Source organism: Bactrocera neohumeralis, unplaced genomic scaffold (assembly GCF_024586455.1).
Source record: "Bactrocera neohumeralis isolate Rockhampton unplaced genomic scaffold, APGP_CSIRO_Bneo_wtdbg2-racon-allhic-juicebox.fasta_v2 cluster11, whole genome shotgun sequence".
Lineage (NCBI taxonomy): Eukaryota > Metazoa > Arthropoda > Insecta > Diptera > Tephritidae > Bactrocera > Bactrocera neohumeralis.
Genome location: NW_026089624.1, coordinates 3,576,771 through 3,602,835, shown reverse-complemented (window position 1 = coordinate 3,602,835; position 26,065 = coordinate 3,576,771). Strand labels below are relative to the sequence as shown.

Below are 26,065 nucleotides of genomic sequence, written 5' to 3'. Positions count from 1 at the left end.
AATGTGCTCGGACGTGGTTCTATGCAGAAAGGCCGAGGCAAAATACATGTAATGCGTCATGAAAAGATTGGAAATGTCGCGCACCCATGTAACTCAAAGTGTGTACGGTTGGTGTTGCCTAGAATCCGAGGCCCCATTAGTTTTCAAACACTCCACATCGTAGCTAGGCAGGAAAAGACCACTTTCCGAGAAGCATATGAGGCGACGCCATGTTGTACCGATCACCCATTACATTTAGAGAGCATTTTAAATTATGATAAGCATCATAATCCGCTTCTTCAGAAGACATTGCTCGTCAACATCAATGGATAAGATTAGCCAACGGTGATATAATTTTTAACGAAGCGCTGAAACTTATTGAAGATAAAATTTTTAAGGTGGTTGGAAAATTTATGCCCGATTTCAGTATCCCTGCCCCACAGATAAAGGAAGTGTTGTCCACTGATTTGGTTAAAGAGCTTGGTTATAATACAGTGGCCTCGGGAATTCAAGTCAACCAAACAGAGCCCCTGTTACTACCGGAGCCAAGGAAAATTTTAAAAAAGAAAAAACGTTAACTTCGGCTGCATCGAAGCTAATATACCCTTCACAGGTGCATCTCTTTAAGTGACTATGTATTCAGTTTGTGTGGAAGCTATATGCTATAGTAATCCGATCTGAACAATTTATTCGGAGATTATATTATTACCTTAAGCAGTAATCCATGTCAAATTTCGTGAAGATACCAAGTCAAATGCGAAAGTTTTCCATACAAGCCCTTAACTCCGATCGTTCGGTTTGTATGGCAACTAAATGCTATAGTTAACCGATCTGAACAATTTCTTCATACATTTCATTATTATCTTAGAAAATAATCTGTGCCAACTTTTGAGTAGATACATTATCAAATGTGAAGGTTTTTCATACAAGAACTTGACTCCGATCGTTCAGTTTGTATGTCAGCTATATGTTATGGTGGTCCGATATCGGCAGTTCCGACAAATGAGCAACTTTTTGAAGAGAAAATGACGTTTGCAAAGTTTCAAAATGATATCTTAGCAACTGAGGGACTAGTTCGTATATATACAGACGGACAGACAGACGGACATGGCTAAATCGACTAAGCTCAACATACTAATCATTTGTATATATACTTAATAGGGTCTCCGACGCTGCCTTCTGGTTCAGGGTATAATTAAAAGCAAACCGCGTAGCTAGCGGACAAGGTGGTATTTTTTTCTTGGACGCACCAAGGTGCACCAGTCAGAGGAAAGACGGTATTGATAGCCAGAATCTCTATAATACTCACAAACTTACCATTTCAGCTTAAAGGTATAAAATATTATTTAAAAGTAGCTTTTTCTATGACAAAAAATAAAAGTCAAGGACAAACTCTACCCTTGCTTTTACCACGAACAATTGTATGTGGGTTTATTGTATGTGTCGAGAGTAAGAAATATATTTATTTACGTAGAAAACAATAAGTCCCGCAATGTTTTTTCGAAGGGATGTGCTAAAGTTAAATGATTTATAGCTCTCTACGACCCGAGACAAAACACAATTACATAAGCATAATCAACTCTCCCGTTCTATCAGTTATCAAATTTTGTATATTGATCTTTCCGATGCTCAAATTTTAATTATCTAGTTTCTCAAAATGTGAATAGTCATTATTTTTTTTGTAAATACACAATTTATTTTCCCTAATAAAGCTAATTATTAATACAAACAGAAAACAAAATGAAGTGTTTCAATATCATAGTATAAATTGAGGAATAAGTAGGTTATGTACAAAAAATTAAAAAGATCCTTCAAGAATTCTCTTTAAAACAATTATTTAGTTACCAATTGCTTATTTTGGTCTGGTTCTACAGAAATTAAGAAAATTTATTAGAAATGTTTTAACCTTCCTATACCCGCGCACATGTCTGTGAGACCGACGAAACAGTTTTTCGTAAATATTTTTTTTTCCAAGAACTTTGACAGCTCGGGCGTTCTGCTAGCTTCATGATTTGGGGCTCGCTTTAGGTTAGTACGTGGCACACAGTCGTGCGAACAGGACGTGTAGGTCTACTACGATCTAATTGGTCTGTGACACCGACGCGGGTAATACGATCAACTTTTTACGTAAGTCATATTTTTTTTTATTATGAGTAATAATGTGTTATTTATTTGATTTTATGTATTTGTTTGAATTGCATTTTATTTGTTCACAACTACTGTAACGATTTATGATATTTTTAGTTTATAAATAATTAAAAAATGAATGATGAACGTATTCGATTATTGTTGGGGGTGGAAAGTTCAGATTCCAATTACGACGATGAATTTGATAGCGAAGTTGAAGATGGTAGTCCACCCCGAGAAGAATCACGTGATTTTGAGGATGAAATTCAGTCTTCTGACAGAGAGGATGATTCTCAATCAGAGCCAGAAAATAATGAAATTAACAGAGATTATTACATCGGAAAAGACGGGCGTATACGGTGGAATAAAACTCCTGGATCAAGTCAGGTTAGGCGCCGTATGAGGAATCTCGTGACACAACTTCCAGGTCTTAAGGGTGAAGCTAGAAACACGAAAGAGCCGCTAAAAATATGGAGGTTATTTTTCTGATTTGGATTTTTGTCATATTTTGTGTTGATCAAAAATCATTCTTCCGATGTGCAATACAAAATTTATCAATTTTTTTCAAATATTTTTATTTTATTTATTGTCTATAGTTAGGTTAGGTCTGGTAAAGTAACACAGTCAATCACCTAGGCCTTTATTAAGCCCATTGGGATACGACCGACACTAAAGTACCCTCACATTATTGGCTCCAATCTGAACCACCCCGTGCTTCTAATGAAGTTCAGCAGTACCAAATTTAAAAAAAATCGCCGATTCAGGAGGAAACCAGGGAATCAGTGCATTTTTCACGTAAATCAGGTAATCAGTGCAGAAGGTCAAAATCAAGGAATTCCCTGACAAATCAGGTAAATTTATGCCATATTTGTCCATTAGATATCTGCAAGTAGCCGTAAGCACAAAAATTTCCTCATTTCCGGAGTCTAATTGTAGGCTGATGTTCATTCTGACTAGTTCGTTTGGCTCACAGTGATATCCTAGGTATCACTGCGTCCTTGAACCCAATGCATGCTTATCGTGAAATAACACGTTAATCTACAAAATAATCGAAAATTTTTTTCTCGAAACGACATTTTTCAAAATTGCTGACAATAATTTGGCATTAAAAAACTACCATTTTTTACCTAAAAACACGAAATTTTTTTTCCAGAACTACGCCATTCTGTTAAATTTTGATATTTTTCAAAAATCATAGGTTCGACTTTAATAACCTTTTTGAATTTTTTTGTGTCAGCTGCTCATTCGGCCCGAATCATGTCAACAGTTGGGGAACTTTAGGCACCTTCGAAAACAGCACATAACTCCGTTATTTTTCAAGATTTTTGTGAACCTTTAAATATACCTTATGTTCGAAACTTTCGAGTACTTTCTTTTAAAAACATTCACAAAAATTGCCTAATTGTTAAGGATTTCAGGCCCATCAGCATCTCCTCCTTTTTGCTTAAAACTTTGGAGAGACTGTTGGACTGGTGTTTAAGAAGGCGCATTCCGAGAGACTATCTGTCAGGAGCGCAACATGCGTATCGTAAAGGAAGGTCAGTTAACACTGCCCTGCACACTATGATGTCGTGGCTTGAGGAAGCAATTGAGGCTAAGGACTTCGCTGTTGGGACCTTCCTTGATATTGAGGGAGCTTTCAACAATGTCCTGCCAGAGGCAGTCGTAACTGCTCTAGACGGTCTTGTGGTTGAATCGAACCTAAGTATTTAGGGCTCATCCTCGATAAGAAGCTTTAATGGAAGCCGAATATCGAGGAGAGAGTCAAAAAGGCATCGATTGCCTTATACTGCTGTGTAGGAGCAAGAGGTGGGGCCTCTCACCGAAGGTGGTCCTCTGGCTCTATGACACCATAGTTAAGCCCATAATGTTCTATAGAGTCTTTATGTGGTGGAGGGCTTTACAGAAGACCACACTGGCAAAGAAACTCCAGAACGTTCAACGGGCTGCGCTCATCAGCATGTGCGGCGCATTAAGGTCCACCCCAACCATTGCACTTAACGCAATTCTGAACATAACTCCGGTGGATATCGTCGGAAGGTGTATGGCCGAAAAAGTGGCTATTAGGCTCAGGGAATCTGGGTTCCTAAAGGCGCGTGTATCTGAACTTTCAGATATCATCACAAGCTCTGACTGCATACCGGATCATTTGGATCATGGAGTCGCCATATCGAACTCCGGCGGGGAGTTATGGATGGGAAGAAGCCGTTGGAGGAGAGGGCGGTAAACTTCTTTATGAATGGGTCAAAGCGTGGGGGGAAGGTTGGTGGAGGGGTTTACTGTCGGGAGCTCTCCATCAAATCCAGCTTCAGACTTCCCGACTATTGTAGTGTCTTCTAGGCTGTGGTTGCAGCCATCAAGGTAGCAGCAGATTTGCTACTCCGGAGAGTGTCCACCTTCAGAGAAGTGACCATTCACTCAGATAGCAGCGGCGATACCAGTCCTGAACTTATCCACAGTGCGTTCAGGGTTGGTCGAAAAGTGTCTGGCGTCGCTGTCTCTGAAGGCGAGACTATTTATTATAAGTCTTCTATGGGTGCCGGGCCACAGCGGAATCGTAGGTAACTGCAAAGCTGATGAGCTAGCAAGAAAAGGAGGCCGTATGCAGAAGCTGCTTGGAAGAAGATGCGGTAGAAACTAGCCAGCACTTCCTTCTTGACTGTCCCTAGTTTGGGAGATCAAGACTTATACACTTGCGAGCACATACCTTCAGACATCCCACCGAACTGCAAATTTGTATTGGCTACTAAGTGTTTTGCCGATCTTTAAATCCGAACACGGGAGTTCTAGTTTCAATGACTTCACAAAGGACTTCATCTATTAGTCCACGTGCGATCTCAGATCCAAAATAACCTAACCTAACCTGCCTAATTGTTTATAGGTTACATGGTAGTTGTTCATGGGTTGCTCCAACCGACATTTTAAGGGTTCATCAAACTTTCTTAAACAGAAAATAATAATGCGTTAATTTAACTTTTCGTGCAATTGCCTGGGCTATTTTTTACGCTTTCGGTCAAGTGCAAGTGACTAAAGTAAAACTAAAGAATTAAATCTAAACCAATATTGAAACTAAATGAATGTACAAAGAAATTAAAAACATGGTGTATGTGCCAACATACACATACATTTGTACATTCCAGTGAAAAAAAGTAGAGTGAATAAAAGGAACATACGTAGTAAAATCAAACATAAAGAACACTAATGAAAATAAAACTCGAAAACAAAAAGTTAAGGACCAGTTATGAGCAGAGTGTGAAAAAAATTGACATAAGATAACTAGCGGAGGATGGAGTCATGTGCAGAAGTTCACGCAAGTAAGGAAAGTTCTCTGATCGCCATTCACTTGAGAGTGGCCAGAAACGATTCTTTTACATGTGGTTCAAGCAGCTCACGACTTCCGGTCTTTGACCAAATATCCTCTGGGAAGCCTAACAACATTCGTTTGAAGGCGAAACTAAAATGAGAAGGCGAAACTGAAATGAGAAGGCGAAACATCGTCTCCGCAGGGTTTGGGATACGCCAAGTAAAAAAACGCACCAAACGAAAAAGAAAACAACCAGCCTCAGATGAGAGACACCCCATTCTGATGACGAGCATGGCAACGAATTAAGGACTACGATTTGAGCGCATGCACCTGGAATGTCTGGTCCCTTAATTGAGAAGGTGCCGCTGCTCAGCTGGTTGATGTCCTCGTTAGAGTGAAGGCTAACATCACCGCCTTCAAAGAAATGCGATGGACGGGACAAGGACTGAGACGAGTAGGTCGTTATGGTATTACTAAAGTGGCCATATAAAGGAGCATAAATTTGGTGTGGGATTCGTGGGGGGATAGAGACTCAGTCGCCGAGTACTGTCCATCTCTTCGGTAAATGAACGTCTAGCATCAAAGCTAAGTTCTTCAACATATCGCTGATCTGCGCCCACGTCCCGACGGAAGAGAAAGACTTTGTGACCAAAGATGCCTTCTCTGAGCGCTTGGAATGCACCTATGAGAGCTGCCCCCGCCACGATGTCAAAATGGTGCTTTGTGACTTTAACGCCATAGTTGGCAAGGAAAGTATCTCTAACGCAACAGTCGGTAAATTCAGCATCCACCAGGAAACAACCCCGAATGGGTTGAGGCTGATCGACTTCGCCGGGGCTCGAAATACTGTTATCTGTAGTACTAGATTCCAGCATAAGAAAAGTCATGAAAGATGGTTTCAAGACCGGAGCATACTCTTGTACAACCGCCAGAGGTGATCTAGTGACTGATACCCAGAACATACTAAAATTATAGAGGGAACATTTCTCCAGCCTGCCGAATGGCAGTGAAAATATAACGCCAAAAGACGGCGAACCCGATTCACCAATCGATGACGATGGAGCAGACGTTCCTCTGCCTGACCATGAAGAAGTTCGAATAGCAACCCGTCTGAAGAAAAACAAAGCGGCGGTGGCTGATGGATTGCCTGTCTAGCTATTCAAAGACGGCAGCGCAGAACTGATAAGGTTGGGCGAAAGTATGCTCAACGATTGGAATTTAAGTGTGCTCTGCCCAATCCACAAAAAGGGAGATCCCACAAACTGCAACTATTTCTTCTTCTTTATTGACGTAGACACCGCTTACGAGGTTATAGCCGAGTTTACAACAGCGCGCCAGTCGTTCTTCCTTTCCGCTGTTTGGCGCCAAATGGAGATTCCAAGCAACACCAAGTCCTTCTTCACCTGGTCTTTCAAGCGTAGTGGAGGTTCTCTTCTTCTTTCGCTTTTCCCGGCGGGTACTGCGTCAAATACTTTCAGAGCTGGAGTGTTTTCGTAGTCGCTATATTTTAATTCGCTGCACTACCATATGTCAATGTCGAGGAACATCATCGTTCTATCGAAGTTGCCTTCGAAGTTATGACTATCAACAGAGACGTGGAAGTCAAGTCGAGTCGAGTCTATCAAGCGAGTGCGACGACAGTTGCTTTGATGCTCTCGTTCACGACAAGACCCATTTGCTTCGCTTCTCTATCCATTCTGGAGACTCCAGAACTTGTGGCGCGGTTGTTGAGGCCAATGACATCAATGGGTCTCATGCATAAAACATGAGCTTCTGCTCGGACTACATTTTTTGAGTAACAGATGCTTGTCGTATGCATAATAAAACTTAATGTATTTGCTTTTACTCACTGCTCAGGTTTGATCTCGTCTTGCTGAGTCCGATGAGCTTGTGTTCATTTTCATATGCACAAAAACAAGCTTTTGCTCTTTTTTGTGAGCTCTTGCTCAAATTTTGTTGAGCCTGCCTTATAGTTGACTCGCGTACACTAAAAAGGAATCATGGCTGAATATTTTGTGCCACAAAGAAATGCAAAATGTTATCAACAGCGTCAAACAAGTTTAGCAAGTGAGGATAAAAAATTATACAGGTTTATATTCTTAATTATTATTTTTTTTTTATAGAATTAATAATAAAATGATAAATAAATAGGTTTGATATTGTATCATCTGAAACATGGTATTGGTGTCCATCAAAAAACTGTGTCGCGAACTATTGCGGAAGTTGCGAAACTTATATCTTCCAAAGCAAGGAAGTGGAAAAAATTCCCGAAAGATGCAGATGAAATAAAAGATGCTCAAATGAAATGGCAAGCAAATTATTGCTTTCCATTTGCAATTGGAGTAATTGATTGTACTCATATAAAAATTAAAAAACCCACAAATCAACGCGTTAATCTTTTTGTTAGCCTTCAAAAATAAACAAATATAGCAAGATGTAAAATAAAATTAAAAAAAAAGTTTACATCTTGATCATCATCACTATTGGTTCCAAGAAAGAGATGAACTGTAAAAAAATTAACGAAGAGCGAAATCAACAACAAAATTGGAATTCGATAACAGTGCACTTCCCTGAAGTTTATTTGTTGAGGGATTAGAATTATCACAAAGCAATTGTGATAAATCAGTTTCCCAGTTTTTTTAAATAATTTTTTTTATTGTCCGTTTTATTCATATCTATTTTACATTTTATGCGACATTTCAAGTTAGCTATTTTTTGATTATGGTTTTCTCCATATGTTCAATGCCTAATTTCTTTTACTTTGCTTGTTGTTTTACTTTTAAAACTTGGCAACTGACTTTTCTCTAATAAATATTTATTTTCTTTTAATTTTTCTACCAACAATTTTGAAATGTCGTCTGTTTCCATTTTATTATTATTATTTAATTCTACTTCTAATTCACTTTCACTGGACGACATGTTTGCACTTCAAAAATAATTAGACGTTTGATCTCCTTTTGCTCAAGTAATTGTAATTGGTTTGAACTCATTTTTATGCATACGAAATTGAGCAAAAGCTGTTGCTGTGTGATCGAACTCGACTTACGGGCGAGCGCTTTTGCTCGTTTTTATGCATGCGACCTGATATAATCGGAGTACGCCAACAGCTGTACACTTCTCTATTTAGTTCTGCAGCTCGAGCTATTTTCTCAAAGAGCTATTTCAACAAAAATAATAGTAAAGTTATTTTTGGGTAACACGACATCGGTTCCATACGGATTTACATTAACGCCATCATCGCTGCTGCGGGCTCAACGCAAACATTTTTGGCGCTGCTACATCAACATCATTCTCGCCGATGCTATCATCGACCCTATATCAACTGCTGTCGACGCTTCGTTAGACCGTTGCTGCTGATGGATCAATACTATATCAACTGCTACTGAGACTTCGTGGGAATGAGCTGCAACTGCATTCTCTGCCAAATCGACCAAGCATTCACAACAAGTAACGAGTGCAAATTATTAAAAGTGGTGGTGGTAAACAAAACAAACGCAAGTGCACACTTTCAGTCAGATATCCATCATTATACATACAATACATATACCATAGTACATACAAGGTTTGTCGCAAAAGAAACAGAACTTTTTAAATATAACTGTTTCTGGTGGCGCCACCTATTGGTGGGTATATGAAATAAAAAGTTTGATCTCTTGTTGACATTTCGTAAAAATGTTAAGACAATTGGATAACTACAATCGATGTTATCGATCAAAAAGTGACAGCAGCTTTTGGTCATCGGTCATAAAATGCATTTTGAACAAAGAACAAATATTGAATTTTGTTTTAAACTTGGGAAAACGTTCGCTGAAACATTTTAAATGATGAAAAAAGTTTATGGTGATCAGTGCCTATCCCGTAGTAATGTGCATGAATGGTTTAAATGATTCCAAGAAGGAATATGAAATAAACCTCTGTGACGATCAGAAGTCGGGCCGGCCAAAATTAGTGATTACAAAAAACAATATTGAAAAAGTGCAGGAATTTATTAAGAATGAGCCGAAATCTTCTTTGCGTTACATGGAAATGGAATTAAATATCACCAAAGACTCCATTCATCGCATTTTTATAGATAAATTGGGTCTACGGAAGGTGTGCTCCAAGTTTGTTCTGCACAAATTGACTGAAGAGCAAAAATTGCTACGAATCCAACATTGTAAGGATTTGATTAAGGAGTCGAGAAAGGATATAAACTACAAATATTCGATTGTGACTGGTGATGAAACGTGGTACTTTCAATATGACCCCGAAACCAAACGTCAAAGTGCCGAATGGAAGCATCCAGACGAGCCATCTCCGAAAAAAAGTGGTCTTCAGAAGTCAAAAATAAAGACAATGCTGATTTGTTTTTACAATTCCGAGGGTATTGTACACCGAGCGTTCATCCCACATGGCCAAACGATTAATGCTGGTTTTACCTTGGTGTTATGACGCGTCTTTTGTCACGCATTCGTCGTGCTCGACCACAATACCGTGAGGCAGGGTTCTGGCTCCTGTTGCACGATAATGCGCCGTGTCATCGGTCGACGCTTGTCACTGATTTTTTGACAAAAAACTAAATATTAACCATTAATCACTTACCCTACTTACCGGATCTGGCACTCTGTGATTTTTACCTATTTGGAAAACTTCATTTGCCCATGAAAGGACACTGGTTTCAGGACCTTTTAGCTATCCAAAAGGCGACGACCGATATTCTCAAGAGCATTCCGAAAAATGACCTTAAACACTCATTTGAAATGCTATTGAAACTATTTTGAATAAAAAAATATAACTTTTGAAAAATATTGATTTTTTTGTTTTTTTAATAGTCCTGTTTCTTTTGCGACAGACCTTGTGTGTACAAAGATTGTGGACAAAAAAGAGTAAGAGTTTTTAATTTAAATTTCGCGCAAAAACCCATTCCTTGAAATATTTTTTTCTAGGTTGGTATAATTGTAAGTGACATCTGTGCTATGTATCCTTAGTGTAGAACACACTTGTTTTTCGGAAGTACATAAACTGCATTCGGCGAATTTACAGATGAGTGAAATTATTTAACAAAGAAGTTCTATTAAATGTTGTGTGCGGAGTCAAATTTCTGGTGCCGAAACGTTCAGAATGTTGGAAAAGCAAACTCATCCTTTTAAACCGTTTTAAATAGATTAGCCCTTTCCGGCTGACTCGTGGGAATAACAATAAACTCACCAAACAAGAAACCAAGAACTGCAAAAACCACAACAGCCAGCGCGTTGACAGGGACAGGAAAAATAAAGGAGTTCGCACAATTTCCTCGACTCCAGCCAGGAGACGGCTAAGGTTGCACCCGGATATGGTTGGTACATCCACCGGTGGCGGTGGATACAGCAGCAAACAAAAGAAGATAGTGGAGTAATATGAAATTTTTATTAAAAAGTAACAAACAGAACCCCGTCGCAAAACAGAATGTCTCAGTAGGCTGGCAGGTTCCCAGAAAAGGAATCGATCTCTACCCAAAAACTCGCAACAAGAGCAGAACAATACAATAAGGCACTTCAGTGATGTGGTCAGATACAGCCTGCAACTGGCTATCATATACGAGAACTTATTCTCATCGAGCCCCACACAGGAGAGATGGGTGGTGATCGATGTCAGATTGTCGAGTCTAGTGTCAAATTATTTTCTCGACAATTCGACGGGTCCCCATCCAGAGTTTAACTTCTCGGAAACCCTTAACGGCTACAGGGTCATCAAGTGTGCGTACCAGGCCTACCTAGATTTTCATACTGGTATTGTGGCTAAAATTAGCGACGCCTTTGTAGGCCTAAAACTGAAGCTTATCCTCGCCAAGGCAGCCTCGTTCTCGCATTTGGATACTCTCTCTAATTGAGACAGGCGAAAGACTCCTGCCGGGCAACAAGCTGCAAGCATGTCTATTCTTGGTGTAGATGAATGGCAGTTGAACAAGGAGGAGAAACCCAACAAAGTCAGCAAACCAATTCTAGTGGCCATATGCGGGGTGTCGATATAGGCTATATAAAGAGGCTTCCGAAAACGACACACAAGAGGTCTACGGCGCCAGCCAGCTGCTGCAAGAATTTGCAATAAAAAAGAATCATGATGTCCAAAAAGCTTAGATGCGTGCAGATAATCTGCAGCACTCGAAAAGTGCCACATCGATTTTTGACAACCCTCTTATATGAGAAGAGCACCGATATCAGCTTAATTCAAGAGCCCTGGGTACAACATATCATGATTATAGAGCTAAATAGCGAATATAAGAATAAAATCAATAATGTTCAAGAATTAGATGAGGAGATGGAAGAGTTAGAGCAAGTTTTAACCACATCATTCAACCAACTTACACCATTAACGGTTCTCAAAAACAGGACATCGCCTCCAAGGTGGAACGTTGACCTTACGAACTTCAGAACCGACTTCATTTTAAACTTTAAATATTTATTGAAGTAATACAAAAAATCAAGCTCATGCCAATATTTCTGGACATTGATACAAAGTTGCAAATAATCCCCCAACTTAGTAAGATATTGTCAGAGTAAAATATCTTATTTAAGGGAGGGGTGGACTTCTTCCGCAGGAGAATCTCAAGAGGAACTCATGACATCAGCAAATCGCAGTGAAGTTACACCCAGAACTACTTGCGAATGCAGCAGACCAATCCGGCCGCAAAGTAGTTAAGTAAGAAAAAGATTATATATGCTATAAACAGATGCTTGCCATTTAAAGCTGCAGTTCCGGATGGCGTTATTTTCATAGTGATGCAGAAGCTAAAAGAACCTGCGGTTTCAAGGCTAAAAACGATATAGAAAGCCACAATCCAACTATCCTACGTACCGAAAAGTTGGAAAAGAGTCAAAGTGGTGTTCTTACCAAAACAGTGTAGAACACAGGATAACGCAAAAAATCCTAGACCTTTAAGCCTTCGCGCTGAAGGTTCTAGAAAGGCTAATGGATATACAGCCAAGAGCAATCCTGGGGAAAACTTAGCGAATGCATAACATGCATAAAGCGCCAATCAACCGAAACTGCCCTACACGAAATTACTACAATAGAAAAATAAGCTTGAATATTGATCCTCTGTCATTGCAGGTGGGCATGATCGATGCTGAATCATATATAATATTAGAAATATACACACTTTTTAACTTCGTCGCCTGGGTTATCATTCCGCTGGCCGTACTCGCCCGATACTGATTGAAATTCATGTCTCCACCCAGCCATCCATGCTGGGGACGTATTTGGCGATCGTTAAGGAGTATAGAAGTAGTTCCACAAGTAATAGCGAAATTGGAGGAAGTTTTTTCATCGCAATTAAGAAATATATCAACACATATCGAACAAATCTACATTAAGATCAAGTGTAATAACCCTATATCATCGCAAGTTAGGTCTACTTTCCTTCTACATTATCACCTAATGCCTACCAGACACTCCTCGAGATGCTCCAGAAGCTTACAAGTAGCTCACTTCGTAATGACTGTGAGAATATTCTGTATAAAGGATTCACTTTAATGGAATGCCGACAATTTAATACCGTTCAAATCGAATATTGGTAGAACGTTGTTCTCTAGTAGGCTTTTCTTCTTTTTAAACGCGTTTGATTGCAGATTGCCAAGATAAAGTAATTCATTCGCTTGGCGTACTAAAATATTGTTCATTTATAAAACATTTATACGCCAGTTGGCTAGCCATGCCTCAACAGAACTTAAGTGCTCGGCTAATATTCTTGATGCTATTATGTGGCATTTGTTACGGCACACTATAGCTGTGTCGTCCGCAAAAGTTGAAGTTAATACATTGTTAGCTGTTGGAACACTGCCCTGGGGTACACCAGCCCTTATCTGTCGTTCATCAGATATGAAATCTCCCTTAAATAAGACTCCAAAGATTTATACAATTCTAAAGGTAAAATATTTTTAATCTTATATAAAAGGCCCTCATGCCACGCCTTATCATCGCCTGAGCCACGTCTACAAATATAGCTGAACAGTACTCTCTGTGCTCAAATGCATTTCTTATTTCGTTAGTAATTCTATTTACTTGCTCTATCGTGCTATGTTTTTCACGAAACCCTAATTGATGCGTTGGTATTATATTATTTTCGTGGAGGAAAGGAGTCATCTGTGATAGTAACACTTTTTCAAATATTTTAGAAAGACAGGGTAAAAGACTGATTGGTCTGTGTGAAGACGGCTGTGTTAAATCTTTCCCAGGTTTATTTATAATCTAATATAATCGATAATCTGCGACTTTTTCCATGAATTAGGTTAGTATCCGGGATTAAGAATTGTATTGAAGAGCAAAGAGAGCACTTCTACGACAACATTTGGTAACTCAAATTAGCATTTTTCGGGTAATATTATCATGTCCTGGTGACTTTTTTGGGTTAAGTTCTTTTATTATTTTAGTAACTTCAGAAATAGAAGCCCTAATAGGAACGAGCGACTCGTTTGCAGTATTGGGCAAGATTGGCAACTTAAAGTTGTTTTTTGGCAATTGGGTTGAAATACCTTTTCTAGATAATTTGCAAAGCAATTTTCCTTATCCTCATAACTACGTGCCCAATTACCATTCAACTGTCTTAGAGGCATGTTGGAATCTGCTGGTGGCTTGAAAGATTTTTGGGCTTTCCAAAGGGAGTTTTGCTTGCTAGAATTTGGACACAATTTCTTTTTGTAATTTTCAGTGTTGTGTTTTTTCTCGTGTTTAAGAGCTTTTTTTAACTTTCGTACAGCAGATTTCAGTTGAAGTGGAGCGACTTAACTGACATCCACGTCTAGCTCGATTTTTCTCATTTACAAGTATATCAATTTCATTATTGGTGATCTTTTTAAAACCAACTGGTTTATTGTTTCTTTTTGGTGTTGCCAATACAGCTGCATTAATTATTACATCATTAAATCCTCTTATACGTTTATCAATGTCTCTTCTTGTATTTTGCAATCAATGTTGGTGTGGCTGCTGATATATTTTCAATACTTCAACTAGTTAATTTTATGAGATGACTTTCGGCTAAAATATCATGGGTTGTTCGTATAACTTTATTAGTACAGGAGAAAGATAAGATGATAAGTCTGTACATGTATCATCTGTCATAAGCGATCTATATATATTCTTGACTACAGCAAAATCTATTAAGTCTGGTATTTTTTTTCTATCACTGGGCCAGTATGTGGTCTTACCAAGAGATATTATGTACACGTTATTATGTTTATTCATAATAGTGTGGTACAGCTGTCGTCCTTTCGGGTTAATAAGACGTGAACCCCAGTACGTGTTTTTGCGTTGTAATCTCCACCTGCTAGAAAACTTTGACCTAGTGGTCCACAAAAGTCTTTAAATTCGCTCTTTGTAATTTTAAAACGAGGTGGACAGTAAATAGCCGTAAGCTTTAAGTCACAACCCCGATTTTTTAGTGAAATTGTTGTAGCTTGTAACTGTGGAGTAGCATGAGATACATACTAGAGCATAGTGGTTTAAACGATTTCTAATCAACACTGCCGTGCCACCATGCTCTTTTCCAGATGATTTGTAACATAGAGTCTAAATCCCGGTATATTGAAATTATTTTTATTTGTTAAATGAGTTTCTGATATACGCATTACATATATATTTTTTTCAGACAGAAATCTAAAGATCTTTAATTTAGGTTGGTTAACACCGTTATCATTCCATATACAGATATTTAGTAAGCTCATTTTTACTTAATAAATTTTGCAGAATTTGATGTTGTGATTTTATTAAATCTTGGATCATGTTTTGCATGCTAGACATAAATTGTGTCATACACTGTGTAGGATTTAAAATCATAGTTTCAATACCTCCATTTGGAGGATTTTGTGGCAGTTGCATTTGCACAGTGTTACCTTTCACTACATTTGCATAGCTTCCTTGCATATTATTATTGACAGAAGTAATAGGATTTGATTTCTCTGAGGTTACTAAAATTTATATGGTTACGACGTGATTGAATGCCTTGTGACAACTTCGATTTCAAATCTTTATATACAAGAAAATACCTGTAGTTAGCCGTGTGATTTCCTCCTCAACTGCCAAATTTTTTAGTTAAATTGTCTTTCCTAAGGGTGAATTTTGAAGTGGGATGTAAATCACGACACACCACACAAACACTGCGTAGAGTGCAATATGATTTTGTATGCCCATATTCCTGGCAGTTAGTACATTGTAACGGGTCATTCCTTTTATGTAGTTCTTCAATAGTTACTCTACGGTGCAGGAAATATTTCAGAATTTATACAGGATGAGTATCATTTTTTTAAGTTGATTCGAATTCGGCAACAAACCATTTTTAATGCTATTAAATTATTATTATTATTACTATTTAGTACTTTGTTTCTATTAAATATATTTACAACAGTTTTAATACCAAAACCGCAATCTTCCAATGCTTCTTTGACTTCACTAGAGTCTACAGCGTACTCTACAGCCTTAATTACAACAACAAAGCCCTTAGAACTCTTCAGTTGATAAGAATAATAGTTATGGTTTTTATACGACACAAATTTAGCCATTATAAAAATTTTTTCAATTTAGGACTGAATTTATGTTTCATCTATATTGATATTTTTCAAATTTTTAGTACCTACAATTTCAATTAATTTAGCAACAAGAGCATTTGAGCTCCGCTCACGCAAATAGATTTGAGTGGCATTCACGACTATGGTGGGACCCTTTGTACCGCCGTTAGGCTCTTTGCTCAGTAGGGCAAATCTGCTGCCACTAACCCTGGTCGAGACCAACGGTCTGATACACTTAGTCGAGACCTATGGTGCTTGGCTAGGCCTCGGCTAGTTTACATACATTTGTATGGAAATACGTGTTGTATTTACGCTCATATATGTATAATATAGATACATTTTTGAAATTTCTTACCTCTCGATTTGGTTGAAATCAAATTGACTGTCTTGTTCACGCTTGGCGGGCGAAGTGATAGAAACATACTAAAGTTCATATATTTTCATACAAAATATATGGGGTCTAGCAAAGCACCACTGGTGCACTAAGGTGTAATATTATAATATCCTTTTTTCGTCCTTTTCGATACGATATCCTTGAATTTTTTTCTGAATTCTATATACAATAAAATTCTAGGAAGCTACCTGGAAGCGCAAGTCGTTTGCTACACTCTAAATATATTTAAATAACAAAAAAATGTGCCTGGCCAGACCCGAGGGTCTCGATGAGGGTTTAGAATTTCTATCTTTTTACTATTTGGCGTGCCTGGTTGGGTTTTTTGGTATTGACCGCTGATTTTATAGGACTCGATTTATTTTTTACATTAATGTAGCTATCAATACCGGTCAGAGTAGATGCTCCTTTTTTTCTCACCTTGCATTTTGCTTTCCGTCGCTGTCCGAGTGCTTGCTGGTACCTGCAGACTGGTTGCTGTTAGCGCATTTGTTGTTGCCCGATTGCTGTTCACTGCTGACTGCGCTTGCTTAACTTCCATTTCAGCTGATTGCTGCGATGACTCATTTGCCAGGCGTTGTTTTTGTTGGCTCTAGGGAATGCTTTGCTGGTGAGGCTGCAAAGCACTCATTCTTGTTTTTTTTTTGTTTTGTTTTGTGCACTATTTATTAATGTTTTTTATTATTTTTGAAAATATCTCCCCTCCGCCTTTTATTCTTTTGAATTTCGCCGCTATGTATAAAGCGCTACAGAGCTATCCGCTAGAGGGGGTATTATTTATTCATCATTAATTTATTAGGTTGTTAAATATCCCTTCAGCTTTTTGCTTTTTATTCAATGCTTTATAAAAATTGTTACAGTGATCGGATTTAGTTCAAATCCAGTTTCGTTCGATAATCGAAAATCGGATTTTCCTTTAACAAAAGAAAGCTTTAAAATAGCGCGAATTTCGGCGTTAGTGAAGTCCATGTTTACACGTCTATAACTGTTGAACGCAAAATCCAAACTAATCATGCATAGCGTCGTTTTGTAGGTTATGTCAAGACCTTTCAAAGATGTATAGTATTGCCAGATACGAGCTCTGTAGCGCTTTATACGTAATCGCGAAATTCAAAAGACAAAAAAGCGGTAGGGAGATATTTTCCAACCTAATATTAATAGTTTCATTTTTTCTTGATTGTTTGTTTTTTAATTTATTATTATTGAAGTTGGTCGCCTTGTCGTGGCGAAGGGGCTTAAGTAAAAGTAAAGTGTGCATCCCAAAGGAAACGCACTCTAATCTTACGAACTAAGAGGGACACTTCATAATTCCCACAATAGTGATATGGATGAATAAACCCTAGGTTTTACGCCCATCTCCTATTGTGGAAGTAGGATGATACCCAAACCAACACCACCTTAAGCCAAGGTGTCGAATTACCCGTGCCGAGGGCTGAATGGTCAGCGGGGGGTAATAAATAGCTGATCGCGAACGGTCCCCTCCAATGCCCGGGCGAGGTCGGAGGTATAAAAGCCTTCTCTCCGCATACCGGCTCTGCGGACGCGTGACCAACCCTTTCCGGTTTACTCGTGGGACCAAAATATGAACGAAAACAATAACACAACAACAACAACATCAACTACAACAACCAAATTGACGACAACAGCGACGACTAAGGACATGAACTATAGGAATCCTATTACGGAATCCGAAGAAGACGAACCACTCGCCTCCAGCCAGGAGACGAGTAAGAGTACTACCGGACATACCAACCAAAGTATACCGGTAGATACAGCAGATATAAGGGAGGAAACGTCCATCTTCAAGGCTGCCATGAGCACCAGCCAAAATGCAAGGAGAGAGCAAGCAGAAGCGCAAGAAATCCCAGAATCAGCTGAGGAAAACCCGGTAGCAGAGGGCAGTCTTTATACCAGGGAAGATAGCCAAAGACCAGGCAGCCGGTACCCCAGTTGATGAGGCTGAAACAAAACGCCTCAAGTCCATCGTAGAGGAATATGAAAGCTATCTGAAAAGGAAGCAATCACAACCTCAAGAAGAGAGCAAACGAGAGAGCACTTCTCAGAAAAGAAATCGCTCCATCACAGAAGTACCTGGAACTCAGCCCAAAAAACCGAGGCGGAGTGAAGGTGAACACAGCAGCACAACAACTGCAAGGCATTTCTGCGATGTAGCCAGGGATAGCCTGCAGGTGGCCATCATAGATGGAAATTCCTCCTCTCCGAGCACCATACATGAGAGATGGGTGGAGATCGACGTCAGATTGTCGAGTATGGTGCTAAGCTATGTACTCGACAATACTTCGGGTCCTCACCCGGAGTTTGATTCCTCTGAAACCCTCAGGGGCTACAGGGGCATCAAATGCGCGGACCAGGCCTCGCTAGATTTCTTGACGGGTAGTGTTGCTAAAATTAGCAACGCCTTTGTAGGCCTCCAATTGAGGCTTATACCCGCCAGGGGCATTCCGAAGAGACCTCGTGCTCCTGAGGTGCATTAAGCTGCAGAACAAATCTATACCTGGTATAGATAAGTGGCAGCTAATCAAGGAAGAAAAACCGAATAAAGCAAGCAAGCCAATACTAGTGGCCATTTGTGATGAGTCCATTGAGGCTCCGAAGAAGACTGACTACAAAATCAGCTTCGGAATCCGCAAAGCCAGACTAAAAATCTTCCAAGGCGACAAAGCGGCTGACGAAGACGACACGGAAGAGGTCGACGACGCCAGCCAGTTGCTAAGGAATGTGGGCATCGAAGAAACCCGAGATGCCCAATAACATAAGATGCGTACAGATAAACCTGCAGCACTCAAAGAGTGCCACAGCGAATCTGACAACCCTCGTGAACGAGAAGGGCATCGACATCAGCCTAGTACAGGAGCCCTGGGTCAAAGAAGATACCATTAAAGGGTTAAACATCAGCAACTATAACCTGTTTTACACATTCCACAGAGGTAAACCTAGGGCATGCATTCTTATCAATAAAAGTATAAATGCATTTCTTTGTCCTAATTACAGCACAGCAGATATCATAGTGGTAAAGGTGGAACAGAAGGAAAAGCCCTTCTTCTTGGTCTCGGCCTACTTGGCCCATGGCGAAGACATACCACCGGCCCCGCTCACCAGACTAGTAGAGGAGAACGCAAGGCACACCGTATGGGGTAGCTCCAGTATAAACACCAGAGGTGAGTCACTCTTGCAGTATATTTTGAATAGTAATCCAAGTATTTGCAACAAGGGCGATAAGCCAACTTTTATTTTCCCAAGCTCGAATAGGTTTCCGGGGTGGGAGGAAGTGCTTGACCTCAGGCTATCAACAGACACAGACAGTCTCGTTGTGGATAGCCTTCCATGTCGGATCACTCCTGGATACTCTTCAGCATCCGCGAGAAGTACAGTGTGCCTCTCACATACCGAAACACTGCCTTGAAAAGGGAGGCAATAAGAGTATCAGAAATCCTAAGGAACTAGATTCAGAAGTAGAGAAGTTGGAAAAAATCTTAACCACAACTTTTAATAAATCTACTCCGCTAACAGTTTTGAAAAAGAGAAATTCTCTTCCTTGGTGGAACAGTGAACTCAAGAATTTGAGAACATAACTAAGGAAGGCTTTCAATGAGAGTTTTTAGAACCAACATCTGGCAGCCATATAAAGATATTATGAAAGAATGCAAAAAAGCAGTCAGGAAAGCTAAAAGCTACTCATGGCGATCTTTCTGCACATAGATAGAAAGTTGCAGAGAAACCGGTAGGCTGAGTAAAATGCTATCAAAAGATCATATTAATACTGCCTACATTAGGGCGGAGGGAAGTGATTGGACCTCCTCGGCAAAAGAGTCTCTGGAGGTACTTATCACAACGCACTTCCCCGGGAGTCAGCAAACACCTTCAACGAGGGTTCAACCAGAACCACCGCTGAACGCAGCTGACTATCGAAGCCAAATAGTAGACAAAAGAAAAATCAAATATGCCATAAATAGTTTTGCACCATTTAAAGCGGCAGGTCCTGACGGGATTATGCCCATAATGCTGCAAAAACTGGTAGAACCAATGGTTCTAAGGCTTGAAACTATATACAAAGCTAGCTTTCAACTATCTTACATCCCAAGAAGTTGGAAAAGGAGTAAAGTTGTGTTCCTTCCAAAACCAGGCAAAAGAACACACGAGAATGCCAAGGATTTTAAACCTATAAGCCTTACCTCCTTTATGCTGAAGGTACTAGAAAGGCTAATAGATCTACACGTAAGAACAATAATGGCGGAGAAGTTATCGAAGTCCCAACATGCGTACATAAAGGGCCGATCAACCGAAACTGCCCTTTACGAAGTGATAAGTGTGATTGAAAAATCACTACACCACAAACAATACACCATGGCTGCATTTCTAGACACAGAGGGCGCCTTCACCAACATAGAAGTAAATGCGATAATTTATTCTCTGGCACATGGTGGCATAGACGACACTGTGTGCATGGATACATGGCCTACTATACTTGTAAGAAAATTGTCAACAAGAATTGGGGTCTCAAATCAAGTATAATCATGTTGATGTATACGGCTGTCATAAGACCTATACTTACATATGAAGCTCTGGTATGGTGGCCAGTGCTAAACAAACAATAGAACATTAGAAAATTAAACGGAATGCAAAGAGCAGCATGTGCGGGTGTTACGGGTGCAATCAGGTCATGTCCGACCGATGCACTCAATGTGATCCTGCATCAACTACCAATGGACATTTTTATTCACAAAACAGTAGCTATTGCGGCGATAAGAATAAAATAATTGGGAAGTTGGAATCAGCAGAACTACGGACATAGTGTTATCCTAAACAAGCTCACCATTAATAAATCAGACTACATTCTCCCAATTTTTAGGCGGATTTCAATAGGCATTTTCAGGTGAGGATACCATCTAGACGAGAATGGAGAAGAGGTTCAATAGTAGAGGAAGATACCACCTCAGTCTATACCGCCGGGTCCAAAATGGACTGCGGAGTAGGCACTGGGTATTATCCGCTGATCAAGGCATATCTCTCTCTATACGTCTGCCGAACTTGGCTAGCATCTTCCAAGCAGAAGTAATAGGCATAGAAAAAGCCTGCGAAGTTCTATTAGCAAACCACGGGAATATACATAAAGCAACTATATTTACGGATAGTCAGGCGGCCCTCCTGGCATTGTCTTCACCCATGACAAATTAAAGTATAGTTCACAACTGCAAGAGAGCAATAAAAGACAAGCTCCAACTAAACTTGATCTGGGTTCCCGGCCACAGGAACATTTTCGGTAACGAAAAAGCAGACGAGTTGGCAAAGGCAGGAGCTTTCCTCAATGAATCCGAGGCGGAGCTAATACCAAGCCCGCTAAAATCGATCAAAGGAGAGATCAATAGACAATTTCAACAAATTGCAAACAACAGGTGGAAAAACATTACAAAATGCGTCATAACTAAACAATTATGGCGAACACATGACAGGAAAAGAACCAACGACTTCTTACATAGGTCAAGAAAAAGTATTTACAGAATAACAGCTACCACAACAGCGCACTGGCCATTTGGGGAACATGCGTCCAAAATGGGTATGCCCTACAACGTCATCTGCCGTAGCTAAGTAGCAGGGAACAAGGAAACAATCTTCCACTTTCTCTGCGAATGCTCAGCTCTAGCACAGATCCGACACAAAACACTCGGAATTCACCAAGCACCAAACCTTGAATGGATTTCCACCTAAAGCATATCGGAAATAAGTAGTTTCATCGAAACCCCAAAATGGTTTGAGAGAGAAGGTGAAACGTATTAGCAGATACAGGAGGTTCTACGAATAGTGTATCAAAATGGCACATCAAGTGCTAATTGAGCCCGATAGGGCTGCACTCCTACCTACCTATTACCTATTACCTATTATTGGTTGTCTTCTTTTTGTAAAAATCAAAATACGCGGAGCGAATTCAAAAACATGTCCGTACACTTTGAAGGTTGTCTTAACTGTACCATCTTGCCCTTGAAATCACTCTTTTCAAGAAGGTATCTTAACTTATGTTCCAGTTCGTACACAAAAATCCAGTAATTTTCCATACTGGTTTCCTGGCGAAATAAAACATTATTCAAGTAGGAACCAAATTATTTAAAATTTAGCGAAATTAAGTTACAAGAATTATATAGACAAAGTCGAAGGTCCAGGATTAAATGTATGTATATATTGGAAATTCGTCAAACGCAAAAGAAGATGCAATGGTGATATTCCGTCCACTATGTTCTGGGAAAATCGGACGGCAGACTCGGGAATCGAGATTAGCAATATGTTTACATCCTTCTTCAAGAGTGTGTATAATCAAATTCTCGTCAGCCCTCATCAAAATTGAGCTTGCTACCATTAATGAGTTCGAGGTTAGCGTAAGACGTCTACAAACGGTGTCTCTTAATACTAAGAAAGGGCTGATCCGGATGGCTTGCCAAACATCTTCCTCAAAAATTGTGGCGACAGCCTCAGTGAATATCTCACACATAAACCTTACCATTCTTTCTATTGAATTTTTCTGTGGTTAAAGTAAGCGATTTCATTTATTTAAATGGGTATGTTTATTTGTCCAAATTTTCTTTAGAAAAAAACAGTAAATAATGAAAATAAATATTGTCCAGTTATACAGATAAAACAAAAAATATGCGTTTAGGCGAAATCCTGTGCTCACAATAGTAGTTCGCTTTCGTTTTCAATTCTGCTAGTTCGTGCAGATTTTAATTCTTTTTCTATTTTTTCTTTTTCTATTGCGATCGTGGTTTAGTGCACATAAAAATGCCTAAAGGTAAAGAATTAACTACCGCTAAGAAACAAAATATTTTGCACCTTCACAATGAAGGTAAATCCGCAAAATATATTAGTGATATGTTTAGTCGAGAACTATAGAAAGTATGGTAAAAAAGTGCAAAGAGAAGATTTATATGTATGTACATCTAAAAGTGTGAAGCCGTATCATGTTCACAATCACACTCTAGAAGCCAGCTAACTATAATATAAACAACGAGACAATAAGCGAAGTAGTAAAGGACCTGGACATCATCATAGACTCTCCAGGCTTTCAAAGTTTTAAGTTTTATAATCAGCATTAGCATGTCTGGTACTTCCAGTTTTGGAATATGGCAAAATATAAATTAAAACTGTAAGAGCTGAGGCTACCGATATGACCTTTCTCGAGGACTGTAATAAGCAATAAATGACATCAACGACCATTTTCATGTCAACAACCTGCAAGCATGCCTTCAGGTAGTTGACATCATATTTTTCTTTGAAGTAGTGAACGATCTGATTAACGCAACAACAGTTGTTTCGAATTCGCGCCTGCGGGTCCCTCGCTGACACGCAATCGTCTGTTTAAAAACTACAAAAGCTACCAAGAACGACCCTAACAACCGCTTCGCTAAGCTTAACTACTTTCTACACAACGAAGGGGACTTTTATAGTGGCTCGCTCAGTGCCTTTATTCTAGAAATCAAATTACGTATATTACCATACCCCTAGTCTAATGATAAATTCTTAAATTTTCGATTTAATTAATTGTTGATCCTACCCCTCATAATCCTATTTTATATATAATACATATTTTTATTATAGTTGTATAATGCCGATTGACGTCTGTATATTTAAATAAATAAGCAGAATGATTATAATAATCCACGTAAGCAGAGTCTTTCCTCAATAAGGAGTTTGTTCCCTGCTTTTATGGGTGATGGCGTTGAATGGAATACTAATTCAACGCAATGGAGGAGGAGTGAAACAAATTCGCAGACAACATAGTGGTGATGGTATCAGGGATGTTTTCTTCCACAATTAGAGTGATTATGGAAATAGGTTATACCTATGGGACCGGACTAGGTGCTACCTAAGTAAAACGTAACTGACACTTTTTCAATTTCGCTCAGTGGTACAACAATTCCTCTATCTCCCATGCAAGATACATAGGGGGTAAAGTTAGACGAATCTGAGGCGAAGCCAATACGACGCCCGCTGGGAACGATCAAAAAAGAGTTTTTATAAGTATTTGTTATTGAAGAAATTACGCAGTAGCGCAAAACCAAGCTACAAGATAAAAAAGCAGATATGACCAAAAAATGACAGTAATATAACCAAGCACTTATTATTTAAGTCCGGAAATAGCATATATAAACTTACAACTACTATAACGTGGCACTGGCGTTTTGAAGAGTATGTGCTTAAACTGGGCGTACCTTCTAAAAATATATGCCGCAAGCAAGAAAGGAATACGGAAACGGTTTTCAACTTTCAATGTGAATATCCAGCACTATCACAAACCCGACAAAATATACTTGAAAACCGTCAAGCACGAAACCTTGAATGGTTTTTCAAAAAAAGCATAACGGATACATAGTCACAACTTTTTTGGTGGTCTTTTACTTTCTTTATTTCTCTCATCAAAATCATTATATTTGAACCGTTGAAACCATCTTTTGTATGTTGCTTCTGGTAGAGTATGATCACCGTATGTCTCGGCATGCATTCGATACGACTCTGCAGCACTTTTCTTTCAATGGAAACAAAAAATTAATGCTTTCCGCATATCATCACTTTTCGGTGAAATATTTGACATTTTTCACACAATAAATAATATAATGTTGTTTTGTCAATTACTGTAAGGTTTTTGAATTTCTCTGACAGATGTCATCCCAACCAAACAAAACAAATTTGGCTCGTTCGCAACAAATGTTCCCTACCAAAACATTTGTATCTTAACGCTCACTTCATTCCGGTACACCTATATGTATAAAAGAACTGTGTATAGTATGTGTTACATATTTATGTAATCGAATTAGGATAAGAGTATTCTATAAATTAATGAGCTCTGAGAAACCGGAGTAAACTTGAACCTCCACGCGTTTTGTAAAAAACTTCAAAGAATTGCTAACGAAAAAGGTATGCTGCTCCAATTATTTTAATGAATAAACTACCAATGCTGTCTAACAAAAACGTGAGAAATATTGATCAGCTTTCTAATAATGTATCTTATATATACATTTTTTAGTTAAATTACCTGAGGTTCTTGTTTCCATTCGTTATCTGTCGTATCCTCCGAATCATCAAACTGACTTTTCCACTGAGATGCCAAAGTGAGAGCTCCGCCACCTTTAGTTACTTGTTGCAACGCCGACACGTTTTCGTCATCTATCAAAGCGTACTGAGTCATGGAATGATCTCCAGCTACGCCGGGTCCATTACTACTGCGTGTTAATCCAATATTACCGAAACGGTGTACTGCTCCACTAGAATTAAATGCTGGCCGCAAACTGGAAGCTGTTGATGAACGACATTTTGTGGCTGGCCCAACATAAATATGTTGTTGTATTCCTCCGGTCGGTCCTATTTGAGAAGTTCGTTGACTGCTAATGTTATTTTGAAGGACAACTGCTTTTGAAGGACCCAGAGCGACATCAAAAGAAAATGGGGTTGCATCGTGAGCGTGAGAAGACGCACTTTCATTTAATATGAAACATCCGCTGCTCATTGCTGGATCATACACACTCGATGTTCCTAGAAAGTATTATTATTATTAATGCCAAAAAAATCAATCAATGAATAACCTAACAAAGTTTTCTAAAAACAAGGAAAAAATGTTAATTTCGGTTGCACCGAAACTATAATACCGGTGTGTCCAAAGCCACGTCAAGTGGTCCATGAAAATTTCGCAAAATCACCGATTTTGAAAATAATCATTAGGAAAGAGAACAGTCCCATACCCCA

General features: G+C 39.1%; 1 protein-coding gene across 11 annotated transcripts in view; it reads right to left on the bottom strand.

Annotated features, from left to right (window-relative positions):
• Positions 1 to 26,065, bottom strand: part of LOC126765669 (tau-tubulin kinase homolog Asator-like) — a 403,818-nt gene that overhangs the window by 65,428 nt on the left and 312,325 nt on the right. For 7 of the 11 annotated variants that reach the window (XR_007668513.1, XM_050483278.1, XM_050483279.1 and 4 more), the window contains one exon: positions 25,359 to 25,855. Coding sequence is in view for 10 of the 11 variants with exons in the window: in XM_050483278.1 (XP_050339235.1) it covers positions 25,359 to 25,855 (497 nt within the window). In the remaining variant the exon portion in view is untranslated. Of the gene's footprint in view, positions 1 to 7,393; positions 7,415 to 8,774; positions 8,829 to 24,985; positions 25,083 to 25,104; positions 25,285 to 25,358; positions 25,856 to 26,065 lie in introns of those variants that run through there. The other 4 variants (XM_050483288.1, XM_050483286.1, XM_050483285.1 and 1 more) reach the window with 4 other exon arrangements.